Here is a 26,178-nt window from a genome sequence, read left to right as displayed (position 1 = left end):
GTCCTTCAGGCAAGCTAGCCCTGCCTGGTAGGGAAGACTGACATCTTCTGGTGCTGGGGCCCCATCTCTCAAATCTAATGGGGAACTAAGAAGCTATGTTTGGGGACAAAGTGGAACACTCTAAATCAGGTTTCCTGAAGGAGGGGCCAAGTGGAAGAGTTGGAAACTGAGGCCAAGGAAATAGGAGCTTGCTGGCTTCCTGTCTTAAAGCATACAAGATAAGCCTCCAACCTATTTGCAAAGCAATTCCACTGAACTTGCCTCCGCTAATGCTTGTATGAGATAATGGGCCTAAAGGGGGTCTTGACAGTCCAGCCCTTGAATTATTATAATGCAGCATGAGGTACTGTTCAAAGCAATCTACTTGTATGAACTAATTTAATCTTCACACCAATTTATGAGTTAGGTACTATTATCAAAATCTCTATTTTACCCATGAGGATCATGAGGTACAGGGAAGTTAAGTAACGTGCCTCTGTTCCCAGTTAATAAATGGTGGAATAAGGATTTGAACCAAGGTAGCTTGACTACTCCAAAGTTGATGCCTCTTATCACCATAACATGCTGCCTCTTTCGGGATATATTCGTCTCTTCAGCCCTTAACCTAGAATTGAGTCTTTGTCCAGTAAATCAGACCCAGCCAGATAGAAATCAGGGTGTGTGAAGAACTGAGTGCCCTTCTGTTCTCCAAGGTTCTTTGAGATCTAAGCCAGATTCCATCATTTCCTCAAGCTCAAGGTAGGAAGCAGACGTTGGAGTAACAGGGATGCTGGGAGAGGAAGTCTGATGGGTCAGTTGTCCAGTAGGCATGGCACCCACACTCCTGTTGCAGGGCACGAGAAGATTCACCACACCCTGGAGCAAACAGGAATTAAAAACTTTTTAAAACAGCTACTACTGCTTCTTTAATAAGATGCTTTGGGGCGTTTCCTGTGCTGGGGGAAATTAGGGTCACACCCCTTTAAATTGCCCCCCTCAGCTGTAAGTGTTCTGGGGCCGCAGGCACTGGGGATTAGGTCACCCACGAACTATGAGCTGTCGCTTTAAATTGATGGGCGTCTGCCGAGCCGGGCTCCGGGAGGGGAGGGGGCCTGTCTCAGGTAGAGGGAGCAAGCGAGCTCTCCAGGTAACCCCCCAGAAATGAACGTGTCCCTTTAAGTGGAGCTTCGGCACACCCTAAGCGAGGAAGATGGAATCTTTTCAACACTTAGCGTCTACCGTTAATTTATCTACTTAGACTCCCACCTCCCAAATCTCCTGGGGCTTGGGGGATGGGGGGAGCTGTCGAGGTAGAGTGTGTGTGTGTATGAGAGAGTGTGCACGCAGTCCGAGGAAGCTCCCGGGAAAGGACCTCCTCGAGCGCACGGTGGCAGCAGTGCTAGGCGGCCGTCCGGCCAGCTCGAAGCGGGGGCACCACGGGCGCGGGCCGATCCCTTTAGGGGCCTCTGGGTCTCGCGTGCCTACTTTGCGTCGGTCCGTCGCTGTCTCCCTCCCTCCCGGCTGGCGGAGGGATCTGCCGCTCCCGGCGCCGCAGCCTAGCTTGGAAGGGCGGTGGGGTGGGGGCCGACCCGGCCCGGCCTGGCCGGCCCGAGGAAAGCGAGGGGCGGGGCCGCGTCCCTGGGACCGCCTTTACTCCGGCCCCGCCCCCACGCCCCCACGGGTTCCTCCCATTGGCTCCCCGCCTGTCCATCACCCCTGTTCCCCCCACCCCTCAAGCTAGGCTGAGCTGTGCCTACGTCGGCCTTGACTCTTGGGGGCTGGAGGAGTTACCTTTGAAGCCCGAAAGGAGGAAGGAAGGAAAATATCAACAACAGCCGAGGCGACTCGGACGCTCGGCCCGGGTCCCCCGCCTGCCTGCCCGCCCCCGCGCCCAGGACGGGGGCCTAGGCCCCCCGGCGCCGCCCAGGGCCCGCGCGGACGCCGGCCTCATTTATTATTCCCCCCGCCCGGAGCTGCGGCTTCCAGGTGCTGAAGATCCCCCGGACCAGGGGCGAGGGCTACCCCCCTCCCAGCCGTGACACCCCCCTTCCCCCAGTGGGGCCGGTGAGTATAGAAAAATAATGAGCCTGCCGCTTTAAGAGGCCCCCTCCCCCACCCCGTCCTGGGGTTGGGGTGGAGGGTGGTCTAGACCGTCCCCCTGAGGGGTGGAATGGGGTGGCCTTCTGGACTGGGAGGAACTCGCGGAGCGGGCTGTTTTCGTGTGGCGTTGGTGGGAGATTATATGGGGGACTGTTTGGGTGAGGGAGTCGGCTGTGGGGACAAGTGGAGTGGGCTGTAATTCCCTTGGGTGTTGGGGTCGGGGTGGGGACCGGGGGCTTGGGGGCGCGCCGGTCTGTTGGTGTCCGGGGGTTTAGGGCGATCCCCAAGTGGTCTGGGAAGGGGCGCCATCCTCAGAGGGGGTCTCTGGTGACAGCCGGGAGCGACTGACATTTTAACAGCCGGCCCTCCCTCCCTCTCCCTCCTCGCGCCGCCTGTTCCCTCCTCCTTGGCCCGAAATGGTGCAGAAGGGGGCCTGGGAGGGCGGCGGGAGGGTGGGGGCGGGGGGAGCCGCAGCTGTTTGGGAAGCGGGGGAGGGAGGGGGAATGTTGTTCAGATGACACCAGGGTGGTGGGTTGAGGTGTGTGAGTGTGTGTGTGTCCGGGGCCCGGGTTTGCCCGGCGCCTGTGGAGCTGGGACGCGGAGTCACCACGGAGGTGGGCACGCAGGACCCTTCCTTGGGACCTCCTAGCCCGCTCCCGAGACCCCTGATCTGGTTTGTCAGCAGCCCCAGCCGGAGAACCCCCGGCCAGAAGTTTGCAGCTGTTCAGCATCTGGGCAAGAGTTCTCCAGTCCCTCTCTCCACCTATGGCTGGCTGAACTGGGCTGGGAGTGGGGGTCTAGTGAGTGTTGGGGGGCTTTTGGGGAGGGAGGGCCAAAGAGGCTAAGATGCATCTAGTCTCTCACCCCAGTGCTAGCCCCTTTCCTATCAGTTTTGGTCTTACAGGGCCTCCCTTCCCCTAGTGATTGAAGCTCATCTCTCAGTGGCCTCCTGAGGTCTCTCCCCAATGAAAGGAGGGCTCCTGAGTGTGGGCACCTTTGGAACCACTGACTCGTTTATCCCAGGTTTGTCCTTTGAGTGGGGGACTCTCTCTGCCTTCGCTTAAGCAGCCCATTGTTGATGGGTTGGGGGAGGGTACAGTGGGTGGATCCTGTGTCCCCCTTCTCAGTGCTCAGCCCCCTTTTGAGATTTCCTTGTAGGCCTGGTTTCTTTGGTTTGGGGGAGTGGCCCTCTGCTGCCCCTTCCCCCATCCCCTCAGTGGGTGTCCTAGGCAATTCAGGGGCCAGCCTGGACTATGGGAAGTTTACCGTCTGGGGCGGTGACCTTGGGCTGCTCTGGCCTCGAGATAGCAGGGGAGCCCTGGCCAGCAGAACATTGGGTATTTTGAAGTTAGGGAGCTGTCCACCTCCCGCTCCCCTCCAAACCCCCAACAGAGAAGTCTTAGTAGTCAAGGAGAGCATTGAAAAAGGCACATGTCAGTGTTCACAGACGTCTACCCGCCTGTGGCCGCCGGGTCACACCCGCCCCAGGACTTAGCCTGGCTGTCCCAGCTCCCACGGCCTGCCTGGGAATGAATTTCCTTCCTGTGGTTTCCCAGTGTGTTGGGCAGGAGATGGGGGTGGGGTGGGATCAGTGTGAGGGTGGCTGAAGACCCATTTATATGGAGTGATTGGGGGTTCACAAGAGCTTATGTGTAGCTCTTTCTCCACTTTCCCCAGCAGACATTTGGACCCTTGGGTCTCAGTGGTCATATTCTCTTTGTTGTAACTTCCCTGCCACCCCTCCCCCAACACAGCCTGTGTGTGTTAGTGTATTTGTGTGTATATGTATGTATATGCGTGTGCATTTGTAAAGGGCAGGGTCTCTGGTTTCTCTGGGAGAAGGGGGAGCTTTCACTTACATACCTTTAGAGGCCAGAGAGGTTGTTTTTTTTAATCTGAGGTCACACAGCAAATCTGTGTCAGAGCTTTAGTCCAACCACCACTCTTTCAGGCATGGCTTCATAGCAGGGAGAGACCATAGGAAAGAAGACACAGTCCTTCCCCTTGGAGGCCCTGGTCCAAGTGGAGAAGCAGGACCCTTGTGTTGGGGGATGGGCATGAGAGGTTGGGCTGGATTCTGTCTGCTGTGCCCAGTGCCTGGAATAGAGTAGTGGAGGACATGAGAGGGTGGCGGGGACTGCCCGTTGTCTACACCACTCTGTACCTGCTGTCCCTGGACTGGAGGAGCCTGGGCTTCCCAGCTCTGCCCCTCTTGGCTCCTGGTTCTTCTCATAGGCTCGGAGATATGATAGTCTTTCTGGCTGCTGTTACATAATCTCGCCAGAAGATTTTTTTTTTTTTTTTTTAATCTTTCCTGGGTCTTTTCTGGGAGGTGTGATGAGGGGAGAAGGCAGAGGGTAGACTCCCCAGGTTGGGGCTGGAGGACCAGTAGCAAGGAAGCTGGGAGAGGCCTCCTGGCCTCTGAGGGGGACAGGAAAGAGGACACCTTGGGTTTAGGCCCTCATTGATTGTGACCTAGCCTCTCCCACCCTCCTCCCCGACCCTGCCCTGGGAAGGTCTCCCTGCTGTGGGTATCCCTGGGCCTTGTGCCCCCAGAGAAGCCTGCCCCTCTGCTCATCCTGTCAACCTTCTTCTTCTGGCCAGCTGGGCCCCTTGCCCTCCCCAGTTGGCTTTGGTCCAGAATCTCAATGCTTACCCTGGCCTGGTATGGGAGGGCCCTGTGTTGGACACTTTGCCACCCACTTCTGTACCTCTGTGGGGGCAAGAGGAGTCAAATGGAACAAATGGGTGGGTCCAGCATTTCCCTAGTTGTATTTAAAGCCAGGATCCCTGCTTCTCTGCCCCTCTAGTCCAGAGGGTGGTGGCCTTACTGGAGAAGGGGAGTCAGTGGGGGATGTGTAATAGAGGCCTCGACCTCTTGGGAACAAGTCATAGTTGGTGTTCGGCTGGGTCCTGGAAGTGGGTAAGAGGATCAGACATGGGCCTAGCATCCATCCTCAAGGGTCAGCCTATGGGTCTTGTGGCACTGTGGTGGTGGGTTCTCCCCACCCCTTGCGATCATAGCTGGGACTCTCCAGGCTCTCTGAGGCCAACTGGTTTGAGGCAATTATCTCCCTTTTAGAGGGAAGGAGGAGATGGTGGCAGGGCCAGCATAGCCTCAGCATCACTGTAATCTCTGGTGACTTTTATGAGCCAGTCATGGGGCCGGAGTCCGGCCAACCGTCTGTCCTTCTGTCCCAGTTTGGTGACTTACTCATGGGGTGAGGGGGAGGTGTTAGGTGCTAGTAGTTCTGTTCTGGGAGCTGAAAACCTTTCTGTGGTTGATGTTCCCCTGTCTGTCCACAACTGCAGCAGGCAGAATGGAGCTTAGACTTCAGGAAGAACTTATCAGTGGAGATAGATGGGAGAGAGAGAGAGAGCTCTAACTTGGCTTGGGAAGGATGGGATCTCAAAATACTTTCTTCGCCAGTGGCTCTTGGTGGCTCTGCTGAAAGGCCTTGAACTTTGGCCTAGTGGGGATGGTGCTGTTTGGCTCCTGTAATATTTATTTTCTCTTCTTCCCCCATGCCTGGGACTGAAAGTATCCTGAGGAGAGTTTGTCCTGAGAGCTGTGGGATGGCTGGCCTTTGGGCTCCTTTCCCCTGAAGGGGGCGGGGTGGGGGTCTCGTGCAGACTGGCATGCCCAGATGCACCTGGCAGCTCCACAGCGTTTAGTGGCACACACGCATGGAGGTGTGCAGCACACACACACGAGCGTGTAGACACCCATGAAGCAGCTGCTCCCTGTAGCGGGTGGGGGTAGCGAAAGGCAAAGATAATTGAAAAATTGGAGACTGGGGACAGGGTGAGGGGACTGGAGGCAAGAAGGCAGAGGCATGCACAACTCTGAAGAGAGGAGTGTTGACTCGAGCAAGAGGGATTGAGTTTAGACCTAGAGCATAGCGTGTGAGTTGGGGAGCCCTGGCTGACTTCCCTCACTGCCCCTTGCAGCACTCCACCCCCGCCACCATTTTTCCCTCTCTGTGCCCCTGGCTCAGCCTGCCTCAGCCCCTCACTCGAACCGTATGTCCTTGGGTAAGTCTGCTTTCCAGATGTGCAGGAGTTTCACTTAGCCTTGTGGTGAGCAGAGCACCTGGGTGTTTTGGTGGTTTGTCACTGGTCTCTTTTGCCCTCCCCACTCATCCAGATAAGCAAGGCCATTCTGAGGTATCAAGGTTACATCTGAGCCCTCAAGCATTTGGGGGCCAACTCCTGGCCTGGGTGACCCCCAAGACCCTTTGCATCTGATTTTTCCTTTTCTTGAGGCTGTAGCCGCAACCTCTCCTTCCTGGGAGCCTAGCCATGCTTCTCTGGCTGGTCCTGCCTGGTGTGGAGACAGGGGGATGCATTCACTGACTCTGCACAGGACCCTGATAGCCTGGGGTTGAGGGGTGGCAGCTGTGCCTATTGTCTGATCTCTCTCCCCTCTGTTGTAGGCTGGGAAGGGAAGGACTTGTATGGAGCTCTGGCCTGTTGCTGGCCTCAGCCAGGTGGGACCATATTTACTCATTTAAACTCACCCTCCCAGGAGGCTTCAGGCTCTAGGCCTGCTCACTGACCTTGGCTTGGTGCCTCTGGCTGGGTGCTCTGGCCACTCCCCTAGGAGTTGGAGAGACCAGGGAAGCATATAGAGAAGGAACATTTTTTGCACCCTGGTCATGAGCACTTTTACCCAAGGGCAGTACCCCACTCACCCTATTTTCCAATATACTTTGGAGACCAAAAACTAAAACTTTTGAGATCCCTGGGGATTGGAGAAAGGAAACTTCCATTTGTTGTGTCCCTGTGTGCCAAGCTCTGTGCTGGAAACATAGGAAGACTCATTTATTTTTCTCCACATTGTTTTTTGTAATTGAGGAGACTGAGTCAGAGATTTAAGTGACTTGCTCAAGCTTTCCCAGTTAGGAGGTGTTCAGGGCTTTTGTCTAAGGTTGAGGGAAGGATCCTGCCCTGCAGGAGGGGCAGTGGAAAAGGAGGCCCAGGGAGACCTGGGAAGAGGAGGAGGATACATTGAAGGGAAGAACGAACCCAGTAGGATTCCCTGGCAGGAGTGCAGAGGATTAGGGTCTGGTGGCAAGATGCGGGGGCAGGGGGACATGCTTTGGTTCCCTGAGAAGGTATTGTCTTCTGATTGAGTGCCATGGGAGGAAGCCAAAGCAGGGGTATGTAGGCAGGAACAAGTGACACTCAGAGACCCTTCCTGGGTACCAGTGAGTACCCCCTAAAGCTGCCATATGAGATGGATGAGGAGAGAGACTAGATCAGGAAAGACTTGAGCCACAAGAGTCCTGGGCTTGTGCAAAGGCAAGAGGCATGGCTGACTTGAGCCTCCCAGGCCCAGATATTAGGGAATCTGCCCTGGAAGGAATGTGCTGTTACTCCTGGGAGGGAGAACCTGCCTGCTCTCTGTCCAAGTTGTGCGGGGAAGCGCTGTGCTCAGCAGTCAGCCCTCCTCTGCCACTAATTCCTGGTGACCTTGGGCATGTCCCTGCACATTCTGAGTTGGTTTCCATTTCTGTGAAACAGAGATGCCTCCCCTGGAAGAGGAAGGAGGTTCCATGGGAAAACGTGTGGTACTCAGCAGAGTGGGTGCTTGGAAAGTGGCTGCATCCTTTCTTCCAGACATCAGCTCCAACCTGGCCCTGGACTTGCCTGCTAAGGCAGCGGTCCAGAAGGTGGGGTGGAGGCACGCAGTGTCCTGGGTAGGGACTGGATGTGAGGGGGACTTAGGAGGCCCTGAGGGGACCCTGGGACGGGCTTGGGAAGCTGAGCCCAGCTCTGCCCTCCCCAACCAGCTGCCTCCTTGTCTCAGAACCTGCCCACTCCACATTTCACCCCAGAGTCTTACCAGATCCCTCTGGCTGAGTGCTTACTTATCTCTCATGATCTCCCTGCCCCCACCCCTGCCAGCAAATACTTGGGATTGAGGGTTGGGAGAATAAGGAATAAGAGAGAGCTCATCCTCAAATCTCAAGGGAAGACATACAGGCGGGAGTGGGTGTGGATGGGGAGAGGAGGGTTGGTCTCTTTGTGGAGTCTTCCCACTCCAGTTGGATCGAGTAACACGGAGGCAAGGGGATGGAGCAGGTGACCTCAAACCTTTAAAGCATGCGTGTGTTAATGGTTGGGGGTAGACCAGGAGGAAGGGCTGATCTTGAAAGGGTTGCCTCAGGCCTCCCCAGGCACATCTCTCTTTGACCTCTGAGCCCCTTTTCTCCATCCCCCACAGCTGCCTGCCTCTCTGCTGACTCCCCTATGCATACCCCATGGCAGGCCTGTGGGGCCCAGGCTGACTGGGTGGGGACAGGTGTCCTGGCCCAGCTGTTCCCTCTTGTCTCCCCCACCTGTCAGCCCAGAGGGTGGAGAGCTGACAGGGAGCAGAGATGAGGAACCCCTTGGCCTCCTCACCTGCTCCCTGGGGTGGGGCCCTGGTTATAAAATGTAGCAGAGGGATTGAGAGTAGACAATAGGCAGGACTTCCCACTCAGAGGAAGGATAAATCCTGACCATAGGAATGGCAGAGAATGCTGAGTACATAGGGATCCTAGCTGTCAGAAATCAGAGGGGTCTTTGCACAATATCTTCTTGAAAGGGAGAGACTGGATATTGGTGAGGGACATGGATCAAGTCTGGGGGCAAGTATTTGACTAGGTGTATGTAGGTACTCCCCCCCCCCCCACCCCGTGCTGCCTGCTAGTGTGGCGGGGTCGGGGCAGCTCCATCTGGCTGGGCATCTTAGCCTCACCTGGCACCTTTCCTGAAAGCAGCAAGCTAATCCTATAAGAGCTGCCTGGCTGGCCGCCTCAGCAGGCCCACGGAGCCGCACTGCCGGCCCTCCCTTGCCAGGGGCTTAGAGGACTGTCCTTCCAGTCAGAAGGAGATCCAGCTGCCACCCTGAGCGGCCCCTTTAAATCCCCGGTGGCTTCCCGAGGTCACGATGTCTCTAGGAGGATTTGCTTTCCGTGATTGGATTGGCCTCTTTGTGGGGGGCAGTGCTGTCTGCAATTGTAGGTGAACACTTCACATTCTCATCCTCCACCTTCCCTTCCGTCGGAATTGGTGCTGTCCAGTCTGAGGGCCCAGGCCTCAGGCCTCCTCCCTTCTCTCCTTGCTCTCACGTTCCAGCAATCAGGACCTGGACCCCCTTCATCTACTTCAGCTAAAGCAGCCTTGCCCCTGTTCTCTGGATGGGAAAGAAGGATCTTGCTGCTTTAAACAAGGGGACAGACCACTGCCCTGGAATACAGTGCCCTTCTGAGACTGTCTACTGCCTGTTTTTCTCCACTTTTTCCTCTTCAGCTTGTTCTTCCTTAGGCCAGGGGCCCATGCTCCATAGTTTTCCCAAGCCCTCATTTCCATGGGCAGTCCCTCTCCTGATCTAACCATCAGCCCTCCTGCTGCAGTGGCAGGCAGCCCAGACCCAGCACTGGTGGCATTATGCTCACCCCAACGGCTCTCAAGCTGACCCGCCCCCAAGGCCCCAGCTGCCACTTTCACTTCTGTCTCCTGAGACCCCAGAGGGAAGTTGGGTGGGGAGGTGGAAGGTGACCCACTAACCGTCCCAACCGCCCCACCTCTCCTCAGCTGAGGCTTCAGATGGCCAGGGGCCCCTGTCCGCCACTCTCAGCTAGATGAGTGGAATGGGCTTAGGTTGCAGGGGAAGGGTTGGCTGCAGTGGGAGGAATGGTGGTTAGATAGCAGGAAGGACTTCCTGGGATAGGAGACCACTGCCTGCTTGGCTTCATTGTTTCAGAGGGTACAGCTAGAAGCATAGGTATTATAACTGGACAAACAGGTCATTTGACCTCTTCAAGGTAGGCAGGGGATTGGCTGTCTTCTAGCTCCCATTAGTTGGACTACAATGCTGGGGCTGCAGTGCCCTCCCAAGTGTTACCAGCTGCCCATGCTTAGTCAGGTAACTTCTAACAAAGCAAATTTTAGCCCCAGAGACTACTTTGAGTTCAAAGACTCAGCCTGGGAAGTCCTCTCTGTAGTCTTACATCTATGTCGCCTGCTGTACTAGGCTATTTCCTCTCGTTTTGCACTTTGGGGAATGGAATTTAGAAGTGGGGATAGAGGTGGAAGTAAGGACAGTCCGCTCGTGTCCTACTGCTGCCCCAGCCTTGGCACTAAAGAGGGGGATAGGGTTTTTCTCCTGAGGAGCCCCCAGGCAGCTTTGGAGCCATCACACTTTACCCCATGAACCTTATCCAATTCCTCTAGCTGCAGTGCTTACTTGTTCCTCATAATTACACCTCCTCCCCTCAGATCCCTTCCTGGACAGGGGACCTGGACAAGAGTGGAGGACCCAGTTGGATTGAGAGCTCTAGACAGTACCACTAGATCAATTCAGAAATGTTTTCTGCAGAAGAAGGATGAGACTGGAGACCTGAGGTGCCAAGAACTCCATGCGGGGTCCCTAACTGCCTAGGGATGCTGGGTGGGGGTGTCCCAGGTCCTAGAATGGGAAGTAGAACTTGATGGAATAAGGTCAGAGACACTATGCAAATCCCCATGCAAATGAGCAGTAGTGAGTCATTACTGATTGGCCTGCTGGGTGGAGCATGAGGCAAGGCTCAGGCTCAGGTTCCAGAGCTGGCCCCACTAATGACCATGACAGTGACCTTGGGCCAGTCACTACTCTAACCAGAAGCAGGATCCCAAGCCCTGGGTCTGATAGGCACTCCAGGTGTGTGAGGGGATTGGCTTGGCAGAACCTCTGCTGCCAGGGCCTGTGCACCCTGCCTGGCACCTGCCCTGGCTGACCATGAGCCTCTGCCAACCCTTGGCCATCTGTTGTGGAGGTTATCGTTCCGAAAGCACCTCCGTCTTCATCAGGCCTGTTCCTCCACTCTTCTGGCCTCCACATTGCCCTCCCCTCCTAAGCTGGAGGACAGGGGACCTAACTGGACCAACTCTTCTGTTATCTCTCCATGGAATCACACAGTCCTGACCTCCCTTCCTTTTGAGCCGCTATAAAGAGCATAGGAACAGAATGTCTAGGCTGGAAGGGCACTTGGGTACCTAGTCCACTCCACCTACCCATTATACTGGCCAGTGGGGTGAACTCTGGCGGGGGCAGTGCCATATTCAAGTTCACACAGTGAGTTAGGGCCAGGGCAGGGACTAGAACCCAGGCATCCAGAATCCCTACCCATAGTCCCCGTATTTCCCTGGGCTGTTCATTACCCTACCTCACCTACCCCTTTTCTACTAGGACTCAGTCTCCTGTTGCCCCCAGATTCTTCCTGAGGTCAGCGGGGTGGCTCTGGGAACTTGTGGGCGCAGGGTGGTTCCTAGGAGCCAGCCTAGAGGCCACCAGGGCAAGGCCAGAGCTGGGGTGGGAAGTGCTGGAGGTCGGGGGGGGGGGGGCGGTGGCTGCTGCCTCTGTAGGGGGCCATACAGCCTCAGTGATGCTACAGGAAGGATGAGAGCTAGACTACAGGAAGGACAAGCAGTGGAGGCGGCTCGGGAGACAGCCCCTCACTGGAGAGCCATCTCCTGGGCAGAGAACAGGCTGGCCCCATCCCAGGAGATTTGCCAAGGAGAAGAGGGCGGAAAGCCTAGGGTGGGGCGCGGGAGAGTTGTCCAGCGGAAACTGGAGGGAGGGCTCCTAGCCCTGCTGCCCACACTGGGTGCTCCTCTTGGCAAGTCGATTCCTGTCCCTTAAGCCCCTTAAGCGAAGGCTTCAGTGCCGACCTCCGCTTGTGTTCTTAGGGTGCCTGGGACCTGAGACCACCCCCGCCCCAGGTCCAGCTTTCTTGGACTGGCCCTCTCTCCCTCCCCACAGCCCAACAGTCCGCCCCCAGGTCCCTTGTCGGTGAGTTAAAATTAGCTCAGTGCCCAGACTAAAAATAGCCCCTGCCCAACCCTGAGGCTGTTGGGCTGGGGGAGGGGAGTCCCCGAGGGAGGGGAGGATGGTGGGAACCAGGGGTTTGGGGAGTGAGCCTGCCAAACAGAACTTTGAAGGGAGGAGGAGGATGGGGATGGGTACCTGCCTGTGCCTTTGAGAGCAGACCCTAGAAGAACATCGGGGCGAATGAAAGGAGGCTGCCTTGTGGGAGGGGGAGCAGAGAGGGGGCAGAGAGATTGGAGAACAGGGAGGAGCCAGGGAGCAGTGGGTGGGGAGCAGGCGGGGGTGCGAGAATTGGACTGTGCGCAGGTGGGGGAGAGGGGCAGCGTGAGACCCCAGCACTGCCTTTGCCCAGACTTCGAGGGGAGGGTGATGCCCCCCACTTTGGGGCTAGTACAGTGTTTGTGAAGGAAGGGCTGTCTGTGTAGATTCCAGAGGCTGCGAACCCCAGGGCTCTCTTGCCTGGGCCCCATCTCTTGGTGGTCACTGAGTTTACCTTCCCACCCATCTTCCAGAGCTCCTCAGCATGTGTCTCTGCGTAGAGGGCTGCGGTTCAGAGAGAGTGGCTTGGAAGGTTTGTGAGCCCTGGGGTGAGGCAGGAATGGAGGCAGTACCCTGGGCGTTTAGATGGCCGCTGGGCCTTGTGCCCACCTCTGCCCACTCTCAGGGCCTGCTTGCCCTGGAGCCTGGACCTAGCCAGAGCCTCAAGAGCCAAGATGCTCCATCCCCGGCCAGGTCTGGGCTCAGTCCTGACCCCTGAGGGCCTCCTTGCCTCTCCCTGCCCTGCCCTAGGTGGGCCCTGCCCTTCCCTTGTCTGTCTCTTGGCAGGACTGCAGGATTTCAGAGGACAGGGTTGGAGTCCTGTCGAGTTTCGCCCACGTGCTCGGCCTAGCATCAGTGTCGTGCAAGCAGTTTCTTGTTCTCTACCTGCTTCTCTCTCAACCTCTGTCTCTGTCTAGTCTCCTGCCTCTCCCTCTGTCCTCTGGCCCTCTCCTTGTCTGCCTCTGCCCCTCACTCTGCCTTCCTCTTGGACTCTCTGCCACTTTTTCTCTGTCTCTTTTCCTGTCTGTGTGTCTGTCCCCCTCTGCCACCCCCCTCTGTGTCTGCCTCACCCACGTCTCCTCCCTCGTTAGTGAGCAGGCTGTTTGAGGCCGCCTGACTGTGGGGGTGACAGGTGGATTGGATTGTCACCCCCTCCCCCAGCGCCTGCTGCTTATTTCATGCCCTGCAGCCCAGCTACAGGGAAGGGGCGGGAGGAGGGATGACAGCTGTCTCCAGCACCTCCTGCCTTCCCCTCCAGTCCACAGCCCTGAGCAGCCTGGGAGGAAGGGATGAAGGGCCTGCTTAATGAGAGTTTCTCACTATGTGGAAGAGCAGGGTTTGAAGCCCGATGCTCTGTGACGGGGGCTGCTCACTCAGCCTCTCTGGGCAGCTGCTCCATTTTGACTTGCGCTGGTATGGCAGCGCTGAAAGCAGATGCTCTGCAGTTCCTCTGAACTTCTGGGCCGCTGGGACAGAGGGTGGATATGGGTGGAAGGGTGCAGGGGAGAAGGGGAGCTAGGTAGTCCCCTGACGACAGCAGGAGAGGGGAGGTGGAGGCTAGCCCCTGGAAGGCACTTCTGCAGCTCCCCCAGGAAGGGCAGCCCTGCTGCAACTGCAGCTTCAGGAGGCTGCCCTGACCGCTTGCCCCAACTCCTCCCGCTGGCCCCAGGCCACCCTCACACAGGAACTGAGATAGCATCATTCTGAAACCCGAGAATGGTTTGAATATTGCTCAGGTACCAAGTGGTGTTACACTGGGGGAGGCAGGAGCCTGTTACTTCTCCCATGACCCCTCCAAACCAAGATCCCCTTTAGGGTACATTTTATATGTTATTTGCATCTTATTTGCATGTCAGTACAACCCACATGTTCCTATTGGGTCTGTAGCCCAGCTGAGGAAACCGTTTGTCCATGGGGTCCTTCTGGGACCCCCACCGTTTCTGGTCCCCTCGCTCAGCCTCTACTCCTTGTCAAGCGTGTTGTCAGATGAGCCTCCTGCCCTGTGTCCTGTCTCATTTGCAAAGGCTTCTCTGCAGCCACCCTTCTCCACAGACGGTGGGTCTGCGCCTGCCTCCCTGGGACTCAGCCCAGCTGCCATCCTCCTCCCGCTTTGCTCCTTCTGTCTCTGTTGGGGGAGGCCCTATCTCTGTCTGCTCCCACTTACTCCCCAGGAGGTCCACCCTGCCCAATCCTGTCCTGCCAGCACTACTCCGAGTAGGTGAATCAGAATCAGAAGCAGCTGGAGTCTTCGAGGGGGTACTTTGGTGACAGAGATGCTGCCAGCCCAAGGAGTCACAGCTGTGGCCTGAGGTCAGGATTGGGTGGGCCCTGGGGCCATCAGAGCGGGAAGGTCATCCTGGATAACCCCATCTCTGTGGCAGCCCTAAGCCCTCCCAAGCCTTTGGCCTCCAGGAGAAGCAGCCAAAAGCCAGGTCATCTGGGAGGGCCTCCTAGAGGAGGAGCGGGCTGGAAAGGGGAAGAGGAATGGGGCCGGCCCAGGCAAAGAAGAAAAGGCTCACATCTGGATAACATGCCCAGGCCTCTGGCTCCTGGCAGTTGGTTAGGTAATTAGGAAGAGAGCTAATTAAGGAGGTCCAGGTGTTCATTAAAATCTCCCTAATTGGATAGGAGGGAAGCTTGGTCAAGATAGGCCTCCATACCTTGGATAGGGTCAGTTTAGGGTTCATTGTGCCCACCCAGGCCCCAGCCACCCCTTTTTCCAAAGTAAGGGCTGAGTTCTTGCCCTTACTGTTCTTGCCCCCAAGCTTTCCAAGACTGCAACAGTGTAGAATGGATAGCAGAAGGGGAAAGAGATGAGTACAGACTGACCCTGCCTTGTAGGAAGGTTCCTGGTTAGATAGGAGGAAGGACTGCCCAAGGTAGGGGCATCTCCTCCTCTGGCAGTGTTGGCACAGAGGTAGGAGTGGCAATGGGGAGGGCGCCATGGGAACATGGCATCATAAAAAGTGCTTTGGGCTACTGGGTATAGATGAGGCCTGGTCTTTTTAACCCTGACTTTGCTCTATCAGAGGATGCTCAGTGGGTCTCTGTGGCTTCCCTGTCTTCTCAGCCCTGATCCCTCTAGCATCCCAGCTCCCCCAGCATGAGGCGGGGGTGGGGGTGGTGGTGTAGGAGATCAGCCAGGGAGCTGGTTGCCAGGTGACAGTTGCCTAAGCAACCTAGTCCTCTCCATCTCCATGTACTCAGGGCTGCTCCTTAGAAGACTTTAGAGTCTCACCGTCTGTACCAACCAACCTGAGGGTAGGGAGGGTTGAGGACTGGAGTAGCAGGGGTAGTTGGAGGGTAGGGGGTGTCCAAACAGACAAGCTGCCGGCGCAGCTGGGAGAGGAAGAGTTCTGTCTCCTCAGAGGATAGAGTGGGAGGAGCTGGTCCTGCAACAGAAGTTAGACCAGAAGAAGGACTTCTCACAGGGTCACAGCGATGAAACAATCCTTTCTTCCTGTCAACAGACATTTCCCAAACTCCTCCTTACACGGGATAGAGTGGTGAAGGATACAGATGTGGTTCCTGCCCTCATGAAGCTTCAGTCTCATAGGGGAGCCAGGCATTAAATAGAAGCACAGAATTGTAATTATTTACAATCATGATAAGTACTAGAAAGAAAAGAACAAAATACTCTGAGAGTCAATAATCTTGGGGAGAACCAAAGGAATGAAGTTAGATTGTAGGAATGACTTTTCTGAGGATCGTGAGAGCAAAGAGAGGGATCTCTCCCAACTTCAGGGAAGAGACAGCATTGGCCAGAAACTGGTAGAGGTTACCTCTCAGCAAAAATTTGCTGATGAGCAAAAGGTGGCGAGAAGGAGATAGTAAAATGGGAGAGGGATGAAAGGTGGATACTGTGAGCCAGAGGAGGGTGATGGTGACTGCATTTACCAGTCTAGATTGGGGTTTTCAAGGCCAGGCCAGAGAATCCCCTTTAAAAAGCCGCCTTCTTGAAAAATTTTTAAAAGCCCTCTTCTTAGCCCTCCCTTGCCCTCAGTGTGCCCTCCCCGCCCCGTTCTCTGCCAAACCCGTACCACTGCAACTCTGGAAAATACAGCCTTTGGATTGCACTGGGAGGCGGGGCAGCCGAACTCCTCGGGCTGGAGCCTTTGCAGTGGCGTGTTTGGCAGAGATCGGGGTCACAGGCGAGGGATGGGGTGGCTGGAGCTAGTTCTGGGTCCAGATATCTGTTCAGCCGACTCAGGGTTGGCTGGGCTGGTGATGGTGATGTCCTAGGGCATGTGTGAGGGTGGACAGTAGGAGGCCCAAGGCCCATGGAGCACCTTGAGGATAAGGAAAAAGGGAAGAGGGTTTGAAGATTTCTCCCTGGGGAGAGAGAGGGAGGTGTGGAGGGGCCTTCTAGGAGTGGGGAGGGGGCTGCATTGTTTTCTGAAGCTACCTGGACAGAGCAGAAGCTCTCTTTCCAGCTGGGCTAGGGAACGCCTGAGGGAAAGTCCTGGTCATGGGAAAGGGTGGGGAGGGATATTCCTGGCTCCTCCCAAGGCCATAGATTCCCTGCCTTCCCTCTCTCCTTCCCTCTGTGGCCAAGATGCCAAGGCTGAACTTTGGCATCTACTGTGGAACCTTGGGACCCACGGTTGAGTGGATACGTAAAGGCTAGAGGACCTCAGCAGCCACTGGAAATGGGGGCTGGGGAGAGGGTTCCTAATTACAGGTGTCTCTGTCGTCAAACACCCACCCTCTGCCCAGGTTGGTTATGGGGAGGTGAGAGCCCACCTTCCTGGACTCTGTAGTGGGCCCTCTGGCAGGGACTCTGTGGAAGGGGAACTCTGGAAAGGAGGACTGGGCTTCTGTGGTCTGGGCTCCTTCCAGGACCCTATCAGAGTGGCTTTAGAAAGCGTGGGTCCCATGCCTACTGCCCCTTTCCACCATCTCCCACTATTCCATCTCTGGAATCACAGAGCCAGAAGGGCCCTGGGGTCATCTTGTGCCTCCATCCTGGGCCCTTCCAGTCCCCGGGGGCTCACCCAGCCTGTTTAGGTGCTACCCACACCTGAGAGCATGCCCCTTGTCTGGCTCAGGCTGGGCTGCCATCCCTGTGCTTCCTTCCATCCTGTGGTACCTCACGCTGTACAGTGCAGGGCCTCCGTTTTCCCTCCTGGCCCTTTAATTGGAGCTCTTCGACCAGTGGGCCATGATGGGTTTATAGGTGTACTGAAACAAGGATCCTTCCACCTGGTGCCTGTGTCCCCCTGGCTGCCAGCAGCCTCTTTCCTGTCTGGCACTGGTTCTATATTTTCTCTACATGCTTTGAGTTGAGCAAGGTTGGGAGGCAGTGCTCTTAGACTGAGCTTGGGTTCTAGGCATGCCCCACTCCTCTAGAGCAGGAGTTGGCAAACTGTGACCCATGGGCCAAATCTGGCCATGCCTGTCCTTATAAATCTAGTGTTATTGGGGGCACAGCCACACTCGTTCTTTTAAATGTGTTGTCTACAGCTGCTTTCATGCTGCAATGGCAGAGTTGAGTAGTTACAACAGAGACGGTATGGCCTGCAAAACCTGAACTACTTACTATTTGGCTTCTTTTTTTTAAAATATTTATTTACCTTTTTTTTTTTTTTTTTTTGCTGCAATGGGTCTTAGTTGCGGCACGTGGGATCTTTCGTTGTGGCGCGTGGGCTCCAGAGCACGTGGGCTCTTCGTTGCGGCACACGGGCTCTCTAGTTGAGGTGCGCGAGCTCAGTAGTTGTGGCGCGAGGGCTTAGTTGCCCTGCAGCATGTGGGATCTTAGTTCCCCAACCAGGGATCAAACCCACGTCCCCTGAATTGGAAGGCAGATTCTTTACCACTGGACCGCCAGGGAGGTCCCTATTTGGCTTTTCTTTTTCTTTTTTTTTTTTGTGGTACACGGTTCTCTCACTGTTGTGGCCTCTCCCGTTGCGGAGCACAGGCTCCGGACGTGCAGGCTCAGCGGCCATGGCTCATGGGGCCCAGCCGCTCCGCGGCATGTGGGATCTTCCCGGACCGGGGCACAAACCCGCGTCCCCTGCATCGGCAGGCGGACTCCCAACCACTGCGCCACCAGGGAAGCCCCCTATTTGGCTTTTTAAAGAAAAAATTTACTGACCTCTGGTGTAGAGGGGTGGTTGGTTGGTTTGTTTGTTTATTTAAAGCAGCAGAATCCATTCTTCAAAGCAGAAATTTAGGCCAAGGCCCACTGAGTAAAACAGATTGGTGTAGAGGAGCCCTGGTTAAAAGGAGATAGGGGTTCTGCAGCCCAAGCCCTACTTTGGGACTCCAGGCTCCAGGGTTCCATGAGTCTGGTATGAGGACCACTGCTCTAGACCTGCTCTGGTATATTCTTGAGCCAGGGGTGCAAACACACTCCCATTCTGGCAGCGGGTACACCGGGCTAGCTGTTCACAGCCTCGGCGGGTGTTCACTCGGCACGTTCTCTGCACCGGGCTCCGTATGGGAACCACCATCCTAGGCCAGTGGGGCAGCTGGCAAGCCCAGGTGTCTCTGCTCCTGGTGGGCTCTGGGGAGAAGTGAGGGGGTCGGACATTCTCTAAGACTCAGACCCTTAGGAGCCAGGGAGCTCCCTGATTGTGTGCTGTCTGACCTAGAACCTGAGGGCAGCAGTGATGGTGTGGAAGGAGCCTGGAGCAGAGTCCTGGGCCCTGAGTGAATTCCGGCTTGTGCCTGGCTGTGGCATGCCATCACCTCAGGTCGCCAACATTTCCTTAGTTTGTGGATGGGGCTCAGTTGCTGCCAGCCTCTCACAGGGGTGCTGTGAGGCTGGCCCGTGTGCCAAAGGAGCAGGCCTGAGGGTTGCCAGGGCTGACAGTCCTCTTGTGACCCTCCCCACCCAGGAGGCTGTGCAGAAGGTGTCCCGCAGACCATGAACTGAGTGCTGGTCCGAGACTGTTCATGAGCACAGTGTAAGGTGTGCCGAGACCCGCCACCCAGCTATCCCCTCCCCTCCCCGGCAGTGAAGATCCCCGGAAAAGATGGGGAGGAAAAAGATTCAGATCCAGCGAATCACCGATGAGCGGAACCGACAGGTGAGGGGATCCGGGAGCTTCACGGAGTGGATGAGGGCAGGGAGCTGGCCTCTGCCTCCACTCCACTTCCAGCCACTCCAAGAAGGCTTCCTGGAAGAAGGGGGCTCTGGAGTCTGTTAATGGAAGGGCAAGGGCTGAGTTGGGAGAAGAGGAATCCCCACCTCCCTGCAGCTCTTAGGACCCTGTGTCCTAGAACCCCAAGACTTATCTGCTGCTGCAACCAGGCAGACCTGAGCCCCTACAATATGCAATATGCAAACCTCAGGCCGCACCCAGGCACTTCCCCTTTCCCGAGATGAATCCTTCCCCTCCTCCTACCCCAAGGGAAGAGCCTGGAAGCTCTTCTGTTCTCCCTCCCCAACCTCTTTATAGCCCCCAGCACAGAGGTGTGGAGTTCTGTCCATCTGAATGTCTGCCTTCAGTGAATTGGCCCTGGGCTGTGCCTTGGCCATGTGTTGGCAGAGGGGTGCTGGCCTGTTCCTTGCCCAGACCAGGGGCTCCTGAGAACAGGGTTACCCTGAGGCAGGGGCTGGCTATGTCCAGCTTCCTGTAGGTGGGACTCCTGGGCAGACCTTGACTGAGCCAGGCCTGGCCGCCCACACGCCCACCTACAGGTGACATTCACCAAGAGGAAGTTCGGGCTGATGAAGAAGGCGTACGAGCTGAGCGTGCTCTGTGACTGCGAGATCGCGCTCATCATCTTCAACCACTCCAACAAGCTGTTCCAGTACGCCAGCACGGACATGGACAAGGTGCTGCTCAAGTACACGGAGTACAACGAGCCGCACGAGAGCCGCACCAACGCCGACATCATCGAGGTAGGCCCACGCACGCGGACCCCACCCCCGCCTGCAACTGCACGCCACGTGCCATGCAGCATGCACACTTGGACCTCCCCGTGCACGCACACATGCACACCTGCCCCTTGAAGCCCCCTCACCTGTGCGCAGACACATACAAACCCACATCCTCTTCTACAAACCCCGGGCCCGAGAAGGAGGGAGGGCAGTGAGGTAGATGTCAGATGGGGCTGCCCACCCAGCCCAGTCCCACCCCAGCCCTCTCTGAGCTGCTTTCTTCATGTCTGTCAGGCACAACATGACATCTCTGCTCTGTCTGCTCTCAAATTCTCTCTCTCTCTCTTTCCTTCCTTCTCCATCTTTTGATATGCTCCTGCATCTGACTCTTCCTTTCTCTGTCTCCCTCTTTGTTTCCATCTCTGATGCTCTGTCTCTGTCCCTTTGTGGGTCCCTGTGGCTCTATTTTCTGTTTCAAAGAGAGCTGACATTGTAAACCATTAAAGGACGTGGGCTTTAGAATCCAGCTCTGGCCTTTACTGGCTGTGTGGCCTTGGGCAGGTGGTTTCGCTTCCCAGAGCCTTGGTGCCCACCTCCACGAAATGGGGCCAGTGCCTGCTTTGAAGGGTGTTGTGTGAATTGAATGAGACAGCCCAGTTCCTGCTTCTCACACTGGGGGTACGGGACCTGTGCCGATGAAGAAGGGTGCCTGGGAAGCCACAGGCCTGCCTTCCTGGAGCGAGACTTCCACTCCACAGATGTGGAAGAAATTCTTTTATTTTTATATTAGAGAAAACAGATTTACTCTAGACTAGAATGTGAAATTCACATTCATTTTCAAGACAAAACAAGCATCTGTGAAGATGTTTTGAGCATGGAGAGGTCAGCTTTGGGGTCTCCTCCACACCACCAGGTGTGCATCCCCTACTTTGTGTGGGTGCATGGGAGAAGCTGTGGCCTTTGCTCGAGGACAGCGTACAAGGTGGTACATGGTAGGAACTCAGTAAATGCAAAGAAATGTTTTGTCTTTCTCTCTCTTATTCTTCTACCTCTCTGTCTCCATTTCGATTTCTCTTTCCCCTTCTTCTTTTAAGCAGAGCCCAGGAATTGAGCCGGGCAAAGACAGCCCTGACTGCCTTGCGCTGGAGAGCGCTCTGTGCCTTCTGGCTGGGGCTCACCTAAGGGTAGACAGGGTACCAGCCCCTCAGCTCATCCCCCAGAAACCCCCCACCCCACCTGTCACCTTGGAAGCACATGTCCCTGTGCCGGCTGCAGTCCCTGGGTTAGGCCCACCTTTCACGTGACCCTGTGTTCTGACGCCTCCCCCACCAACCACACAGTCACACAGTGCCCTAGTAGGAGAGTCTTAGGGAAGGGCTGGAAGGAACGCCAGGGAGGCGGGGGGTGGTCGGAGCTGGGAGGACCCTCACCCCTGCTGACGGTAGTGGTGCGGTTACAGACCCTGAGGAAGAAGGGCTTCAACGGCTGCGACAGCCCGGAGCCCGACGGGGAGGACTCGCTGGAACAGAGCCCCCTGCTGGAGGACAAGTACCGGCGCGCCAGCGAGGAGCTCGACGGGCTCTTCCGGCGCTATGGGGTGAGCCCCACTCACTCTCTCTCTGTTGGCCCCCCTTCCGGCCCCTTCCCCCCCAGGCGCTGCACAAGAAGCACAGGGAATGTGAGAGCCCTGAGGTGGACGAGGTGTTTGCCCTGACCCCCCAGACGGAGGAGAAATATAAAAAGATAGACGAGGAGTTTGATAAAATGATGCAGAGTTATAGACTGGCCGTGAGTAGTCGCATGGAGGAGAGCCTCCCTGTGGTGCATGGTGTGGCTTCGCGCCCCGCCCCGGCCCTCGGCTGCCTCTGATGGATGTTCTGCTCTGAGCCATGCTGGGGCTATTGGTGACCACTGAGGAACCTCTGACGTTGGTCGTGATAAACCCGTGACCCTTGCTGAGACTCATCTTGGATGGAGCATAAGCCGGGAGAGGCCTGGAGTGTCCCCCTCACCAGCAAGAAGTGTGTAGATGACCTGAGATCCTTAGATGACAGGAAAGTAGAGAATGTGCTCTTTGCCCAGATTTGTTCTGGGGAGAGGCCCCTTTGGGCCTGCTCTGACACCCCCAGCCCAAGATACTCAATAGCACTGTCAAGGGGAGGCAGAGACTCCTGCTGAAGGGGAAGGCAGTGAGGTGGGTGAACGCCCTCTGCAGCAGGCAGACGGATGAGAGGCGACAAAGTGAGGTGACGCCCCGACCCACGCGCTCATCCTTAACAGCTGTGTGTGTGAGTTTGGGTCTGTACTCAGGGCCTCTAACCTGCTCTCTGTGTGTCCTGCCTGGCTGAGGACTAACCCACCTCCGCTAGGGGGGTTCCAGGTGTCCCCGGGTCTCTCTGCAGTGCGCAGAGCCTTCTTCTCATCCTCTGGGCCAGAGCTGGATCCCAAAGCACTCCAACCAGCATACTTCCTTGGTGGGAGTGGCAGGCATGACTCCAGGGGGTTCCAGAGCAGAGAGCTGGAGCTACTGGCCCAAGGACCCACAGCCCAGAGGCTAGAGGAACCCTGGCCTGCCCTCCCAGGCAAAGTGAGTCCAGGGTAAGGGATCACCCCGGCCTGACCCTGCCTCTCCATCTTCTGTCTAGTCAGCTGTCCCGGCCCCCAACTTTGCCATGCCCGTCACGGTGCCCGTGTCCAATCAGAGCTCACTGCAGTTCAGCAATCCCAGCGGCTCCCTGGTCACCCCTTCCCTGGTGACGTCATCCCTCACGGACCCACGGCTCCTGTCCCCCCAGCAGCCAGCACTACAGAGGAACAGTGTGTCTCCCGGCCTGCCCCAGCGGCCAGCCAGCGCAGGTGAGTGATCTGACAGGTGGGTAGGTGACGTGGCAGTGAGGTGTGGTGAGACTTCGGGATTCCATTTTCCACGGTGACTATTTCCCTTCACCCACCACAGCACTCTCCCAGGACTCACTCTGGAAGAGGCTGTCCTGTCGGCTTATGGTTCTCTTTTTCCTCCAGGGGCCATGCTGGGGGGAGACCTCAACAGTGCTAACGGAGCCTGCCCCAGCCCTGTCGGTGAGTAAAGCTGCCCTTCTGCCTGGGGGAGGGCCAGGGTCTGCCTGCTCGGTGGCCTCAGGTGTTCCAGGGACCGAGAGTGGCCTAGATTAGGGGAGAGGAAGATCCCAGGGCCTGAGCTGGTTGTAGTATCTGAGGATTTCTAAGCCCCTGGATTTTTTTGTCTGTAGCAGTGATTGGTGTGGATGATTGGCAGAGATGTAGGCTCGGAATTCTGGGAAAACTCTGAGAACTGACCAACATTTCTAGTTGGAAGAGAGATTCCAGATTTTTCCAGTTCAGTAGGGGGGTGCGTCTGGTTGGGATCTGGAAGATACGAATATCTGACATTGGCAACAGATAAAGAGGCACAGACTCACACGCACTTACACACGTACGGACACTTTCTCACCCTTATGGAAATATCCAGACATTAGATGTGCACTTGTAAGCACACGTCTATGAACCACAGAAGAAAGGCTGCTCGCCCCATGCCACCCCACCCCCCTAGCAGCTGACAGCCCCTCCTGCCCTGTGCCGTTGTCCGGCTGGTGACTGTGACTTCGAATGTCACCATTGACGTCACCCCAACATTCCTGCCATTCCCGGAGTGATCCGGGAATTGGGATGGAGGCAGCCACACACTTCCAGGGAAGCAGTGTGCTTTCAGAGCAGAGGGCAAGGTGATACTTCTGGCGTTGGTCACCCCCACATCTCTGGGTTTTAGAGTTCCCCAGCTTGGCCCCAGGAACCACGTACTACCTCCTTAGCAGCAGTTGTGTACGGGGGCAGGAAATGGGGGGAATGGCTGAATACCCCTCCCTCTCCAAGGAAATGTCCCGTGAGGTGCCTGCAGACCTTAAGGGAATGGTGATACTTCTAGGCCCTCGAGCGCAACACGTACAAAGTGGTTGTGTGGCCCTGGAGAAGTCATCGCATCTCTCCCAACCAGCGGTTGGCAGGTGTTTCGTCGTCTGTAAATAGGGCTAACGATACATGTCCTGTCCATCTTGCAGGGTTAGTGTGAGGATTAAATACGCTGATACGTGTGTGAAGGCCCTGTGTTGGTTATGGAGCGTGGAACAAATGTAAAAGATGGTTATTCTGCTTGTTATTACCAGTCTAATTTTGGTGGCAGCTATGTCATCAGTCCCCCAGTTCCAGTAACACCAGCACTGCAAGTGAATGGCTCGTCTTTTTCCCAGAGCTACAGGCATTTTGTCACGTGCTTATCCACATCACAGCATCCCGAGCTCAAGGCAAGGGGAGCAGTCTGAGTGGTTGACTTGCCCTTGTGACTGGGATCCACACTGAGTCTCAACTTCCAGGCTGCCCCCCTTCTCCAACCTGCGTCATTATGGGCCCAGTTGGGGGCAGGTACTGGACGTCCTGTCGTTGGAGACCAGCTCCTACTACCCAGTCCCATCACATGTAGCTTAGAGGCAGGGGGATGAACCCGACGATTGAGGAGTAAGGAGTGTTCTCCCCTTACTCCCAAGACCAGGGTGGTTTTAGGGGAAAATGAGAGAACTTAGTAGCCACTCAAAGTTTGAACATGGCTTTGAGAAGTTCTGGGTGACAGGAGTATTGGTTTGGGAGCAGTTAACAGGGCTAAGTGGTGGGTCCACATTTTTCCTTTTACCCTCATCTCTTCACCTTTCCAGGGAATGGCTACGTCAGTGCCCGGGCTTCCCCTGGCCTCCTCCCCATGGCCAACGGCAACAGCCTAAACAAGGTCATCCCTGCCAAGTCTCCGCCCCCACCCACCCACAGCGCCCAGCTTGGAGCCCCCAGCCGCAAGCCTGACCTGAGGGTCATCACTTCCCAGGGAGGAAAGGGGTTAATGCATCATTTGGTGAGTGGGGTGTCTGGACCGAGGGCCAGGGGCTGGGGAATGGGAGAGTGGGGAGCAGTAGGGTGGGAGGACAGAGCCGACCTCTAGCAGGAGAGAGAACCAGCAGTTAGGACTTCCCTAGAGAGATCGTGGAATCGTGGCTTTTTATGACCTCTTCCTTCCCGAAGGGCCTTCCAAGAGGTTGGAGCACAGAAGTACCAGTCTCAAAGGCAGTAAAAAGGGACAGGAGGTGGGAGAGAAGGTTCCCTGATGGTAATAGGAGGGTGATCAGAGGGATGAGGATTAGGCTGTGAGGGGTTCCTAACTGGTGGGCATTGGGATATAGCATCTTCTGGAAATCAGGACAGTGACGAGCTCTGCCCTCCTAGGCTGGAGAGCCATCCTGCTCCGATGCAAAGAGGTAGACGGCATGGCTGTGGGGGCAGGGGCGTGAGGGGGGGGCAGGGGTCAGAGACTGAACCATCCCCTTGGTTTTATTTCTGCTCCCAGACTGAGGACCATTTAGATCTGGTAAGTGAGGCTATGAGATGTTTGCTGTGGCTTTAAATTCTGGGTTAGCCCATTGCTCTGCGGTACCCCAGCATGGAGTATGTGTGTGCCTTTGTCCTTTCGCCTGTGTGTGTAGTGTGTGGTGTTTGTTTATCTGGTTATTTGCCAAGAGCTATGCTTAGTGCCAAGTGGGATGCAGAGATGAACGGGGTGGGAGCGAGGAGTTCAACGCATGTGTGTGTACCTGAGTGTCCGTGGATGTTTTCATGGGATGTTGCATTCATGCAGACACACCTGTGTGTGTGTGTGTGTGTGTGCACGCATGCACGTGCACCAGTGGAGTGGGCCTGCCTCAGGCCTCAGAGGTCCCATCTCAGTGTATCCCTGGGTGCCTGGATTAGGCCCTTGCGCTTGCCCTCTGACTCTATTCATGCCCACCCAGGACAGGGACCTCCTTAGGAGGGATGCCAGCTGGACAGGAAAATCGGTTTTCTAGGGAAAGCTGAGGCCCAAGGCAAGGCCAGAGTTGTCCTTGGTCAGGGGCTTCCCTGCTTCCCTCTCTCCTGGTGCTCCCTCCTGCACGCAGCCTGTCTTACAGACACTCAGAGGCATACGCAGCACTCTTCCTCTGTCACACATATACACGCTTACATCCTCACCCTCAGCCAGGAGTGGGGCGGGGGCTCCTCCCTCCCGAACTCCCTGACGGGAGGCCAGAGAGGCTGGAAAAGGCAGGCAGGCTTTGGCGGCCAACACGGCGGCAGTTACGGCCCCAGCGTGGAGTTGGAATAAACAAGTGACTCAGCGGCAGATGGAGCTGACAGCCCCACACACGTGTGTGCGTACACGCAGGCACACGCCACGCCAGGCCCTGCATTCCTCTCACAGATGCCAGCACACTTCTAGCAGGGCGTGTGCTGCAGTGTGACAGATGGAGGGTAGACTCTAGGGGGACTAACCAGGAGAAGAATGGAG

The 26,178-nt window shown here is 56.3% G+C and overlaps 1 protein-coding gene across 2 annotated transcripts in view; it reads left to right on the top strand.

The window, feature by feature from the left end:
• Nucleotides 1–1,593: 1,593 nt before the first annotated feature.
• MEF2D (myocyte enhancer factor 2D) overlaps nt 1,594–26,178 on the top strand; it is a 33,756-nt gene continuing 9,171 nt past the window's right edge. The window contains exons 1-8 of one of the 2 annotated variants that reach the window (XM_079919880.1): nt 1,594–2,043; nt 18,814–19,005; nt 19,620–19,823; nt 21,262–21,399; nt 22,448–22,658; nt 22,824–22,880; nt 24,524–24,714; nt 25,204–25,224. In XM_079919880.1, coding sequence (XP_079776006.1) covers nt 18,952–19,005; nt 19,620–19,823; nt 21,262–21,399; nt 22,448–22,658; nt 22,824–22,880; nt 24,524–24,714; nt 25,204–25,224 — 876 coding nt within the window. In that variant the 5' untranslated portion in view covers nt 1,594–2,043; nt 18,814–18,951. The remainder of the gene's footprint in view (nt 2,044–18,813; nt 19,006–19,619; nt 19,824–21,261; nt 21,400–22,447; nt 22,659–22,823; nt 22,881–24,523; nt 24,715–25,203; nt 25,225–26,178) is intronic. The other variant, XM_079919881.1, reaches the window with a different exon arrangement.

This window comes from Stenella coeruleoalba, assembly GCF_951394435.1.
Source record: "Stenella coeruleoalba genome assembly, chromosome: 1".
Classification (NCBI taxonomy): Eukaryota; Metazoa; Chordata; class Mammalia; order Artiodactyla; family Delphinidae; genus Stenella; species Stenella coeruleoalba.
Note: the sequence above shows the minus strand (reverse complement) of the source record. Positions and strands in the feature narration are given on the sequence as shown.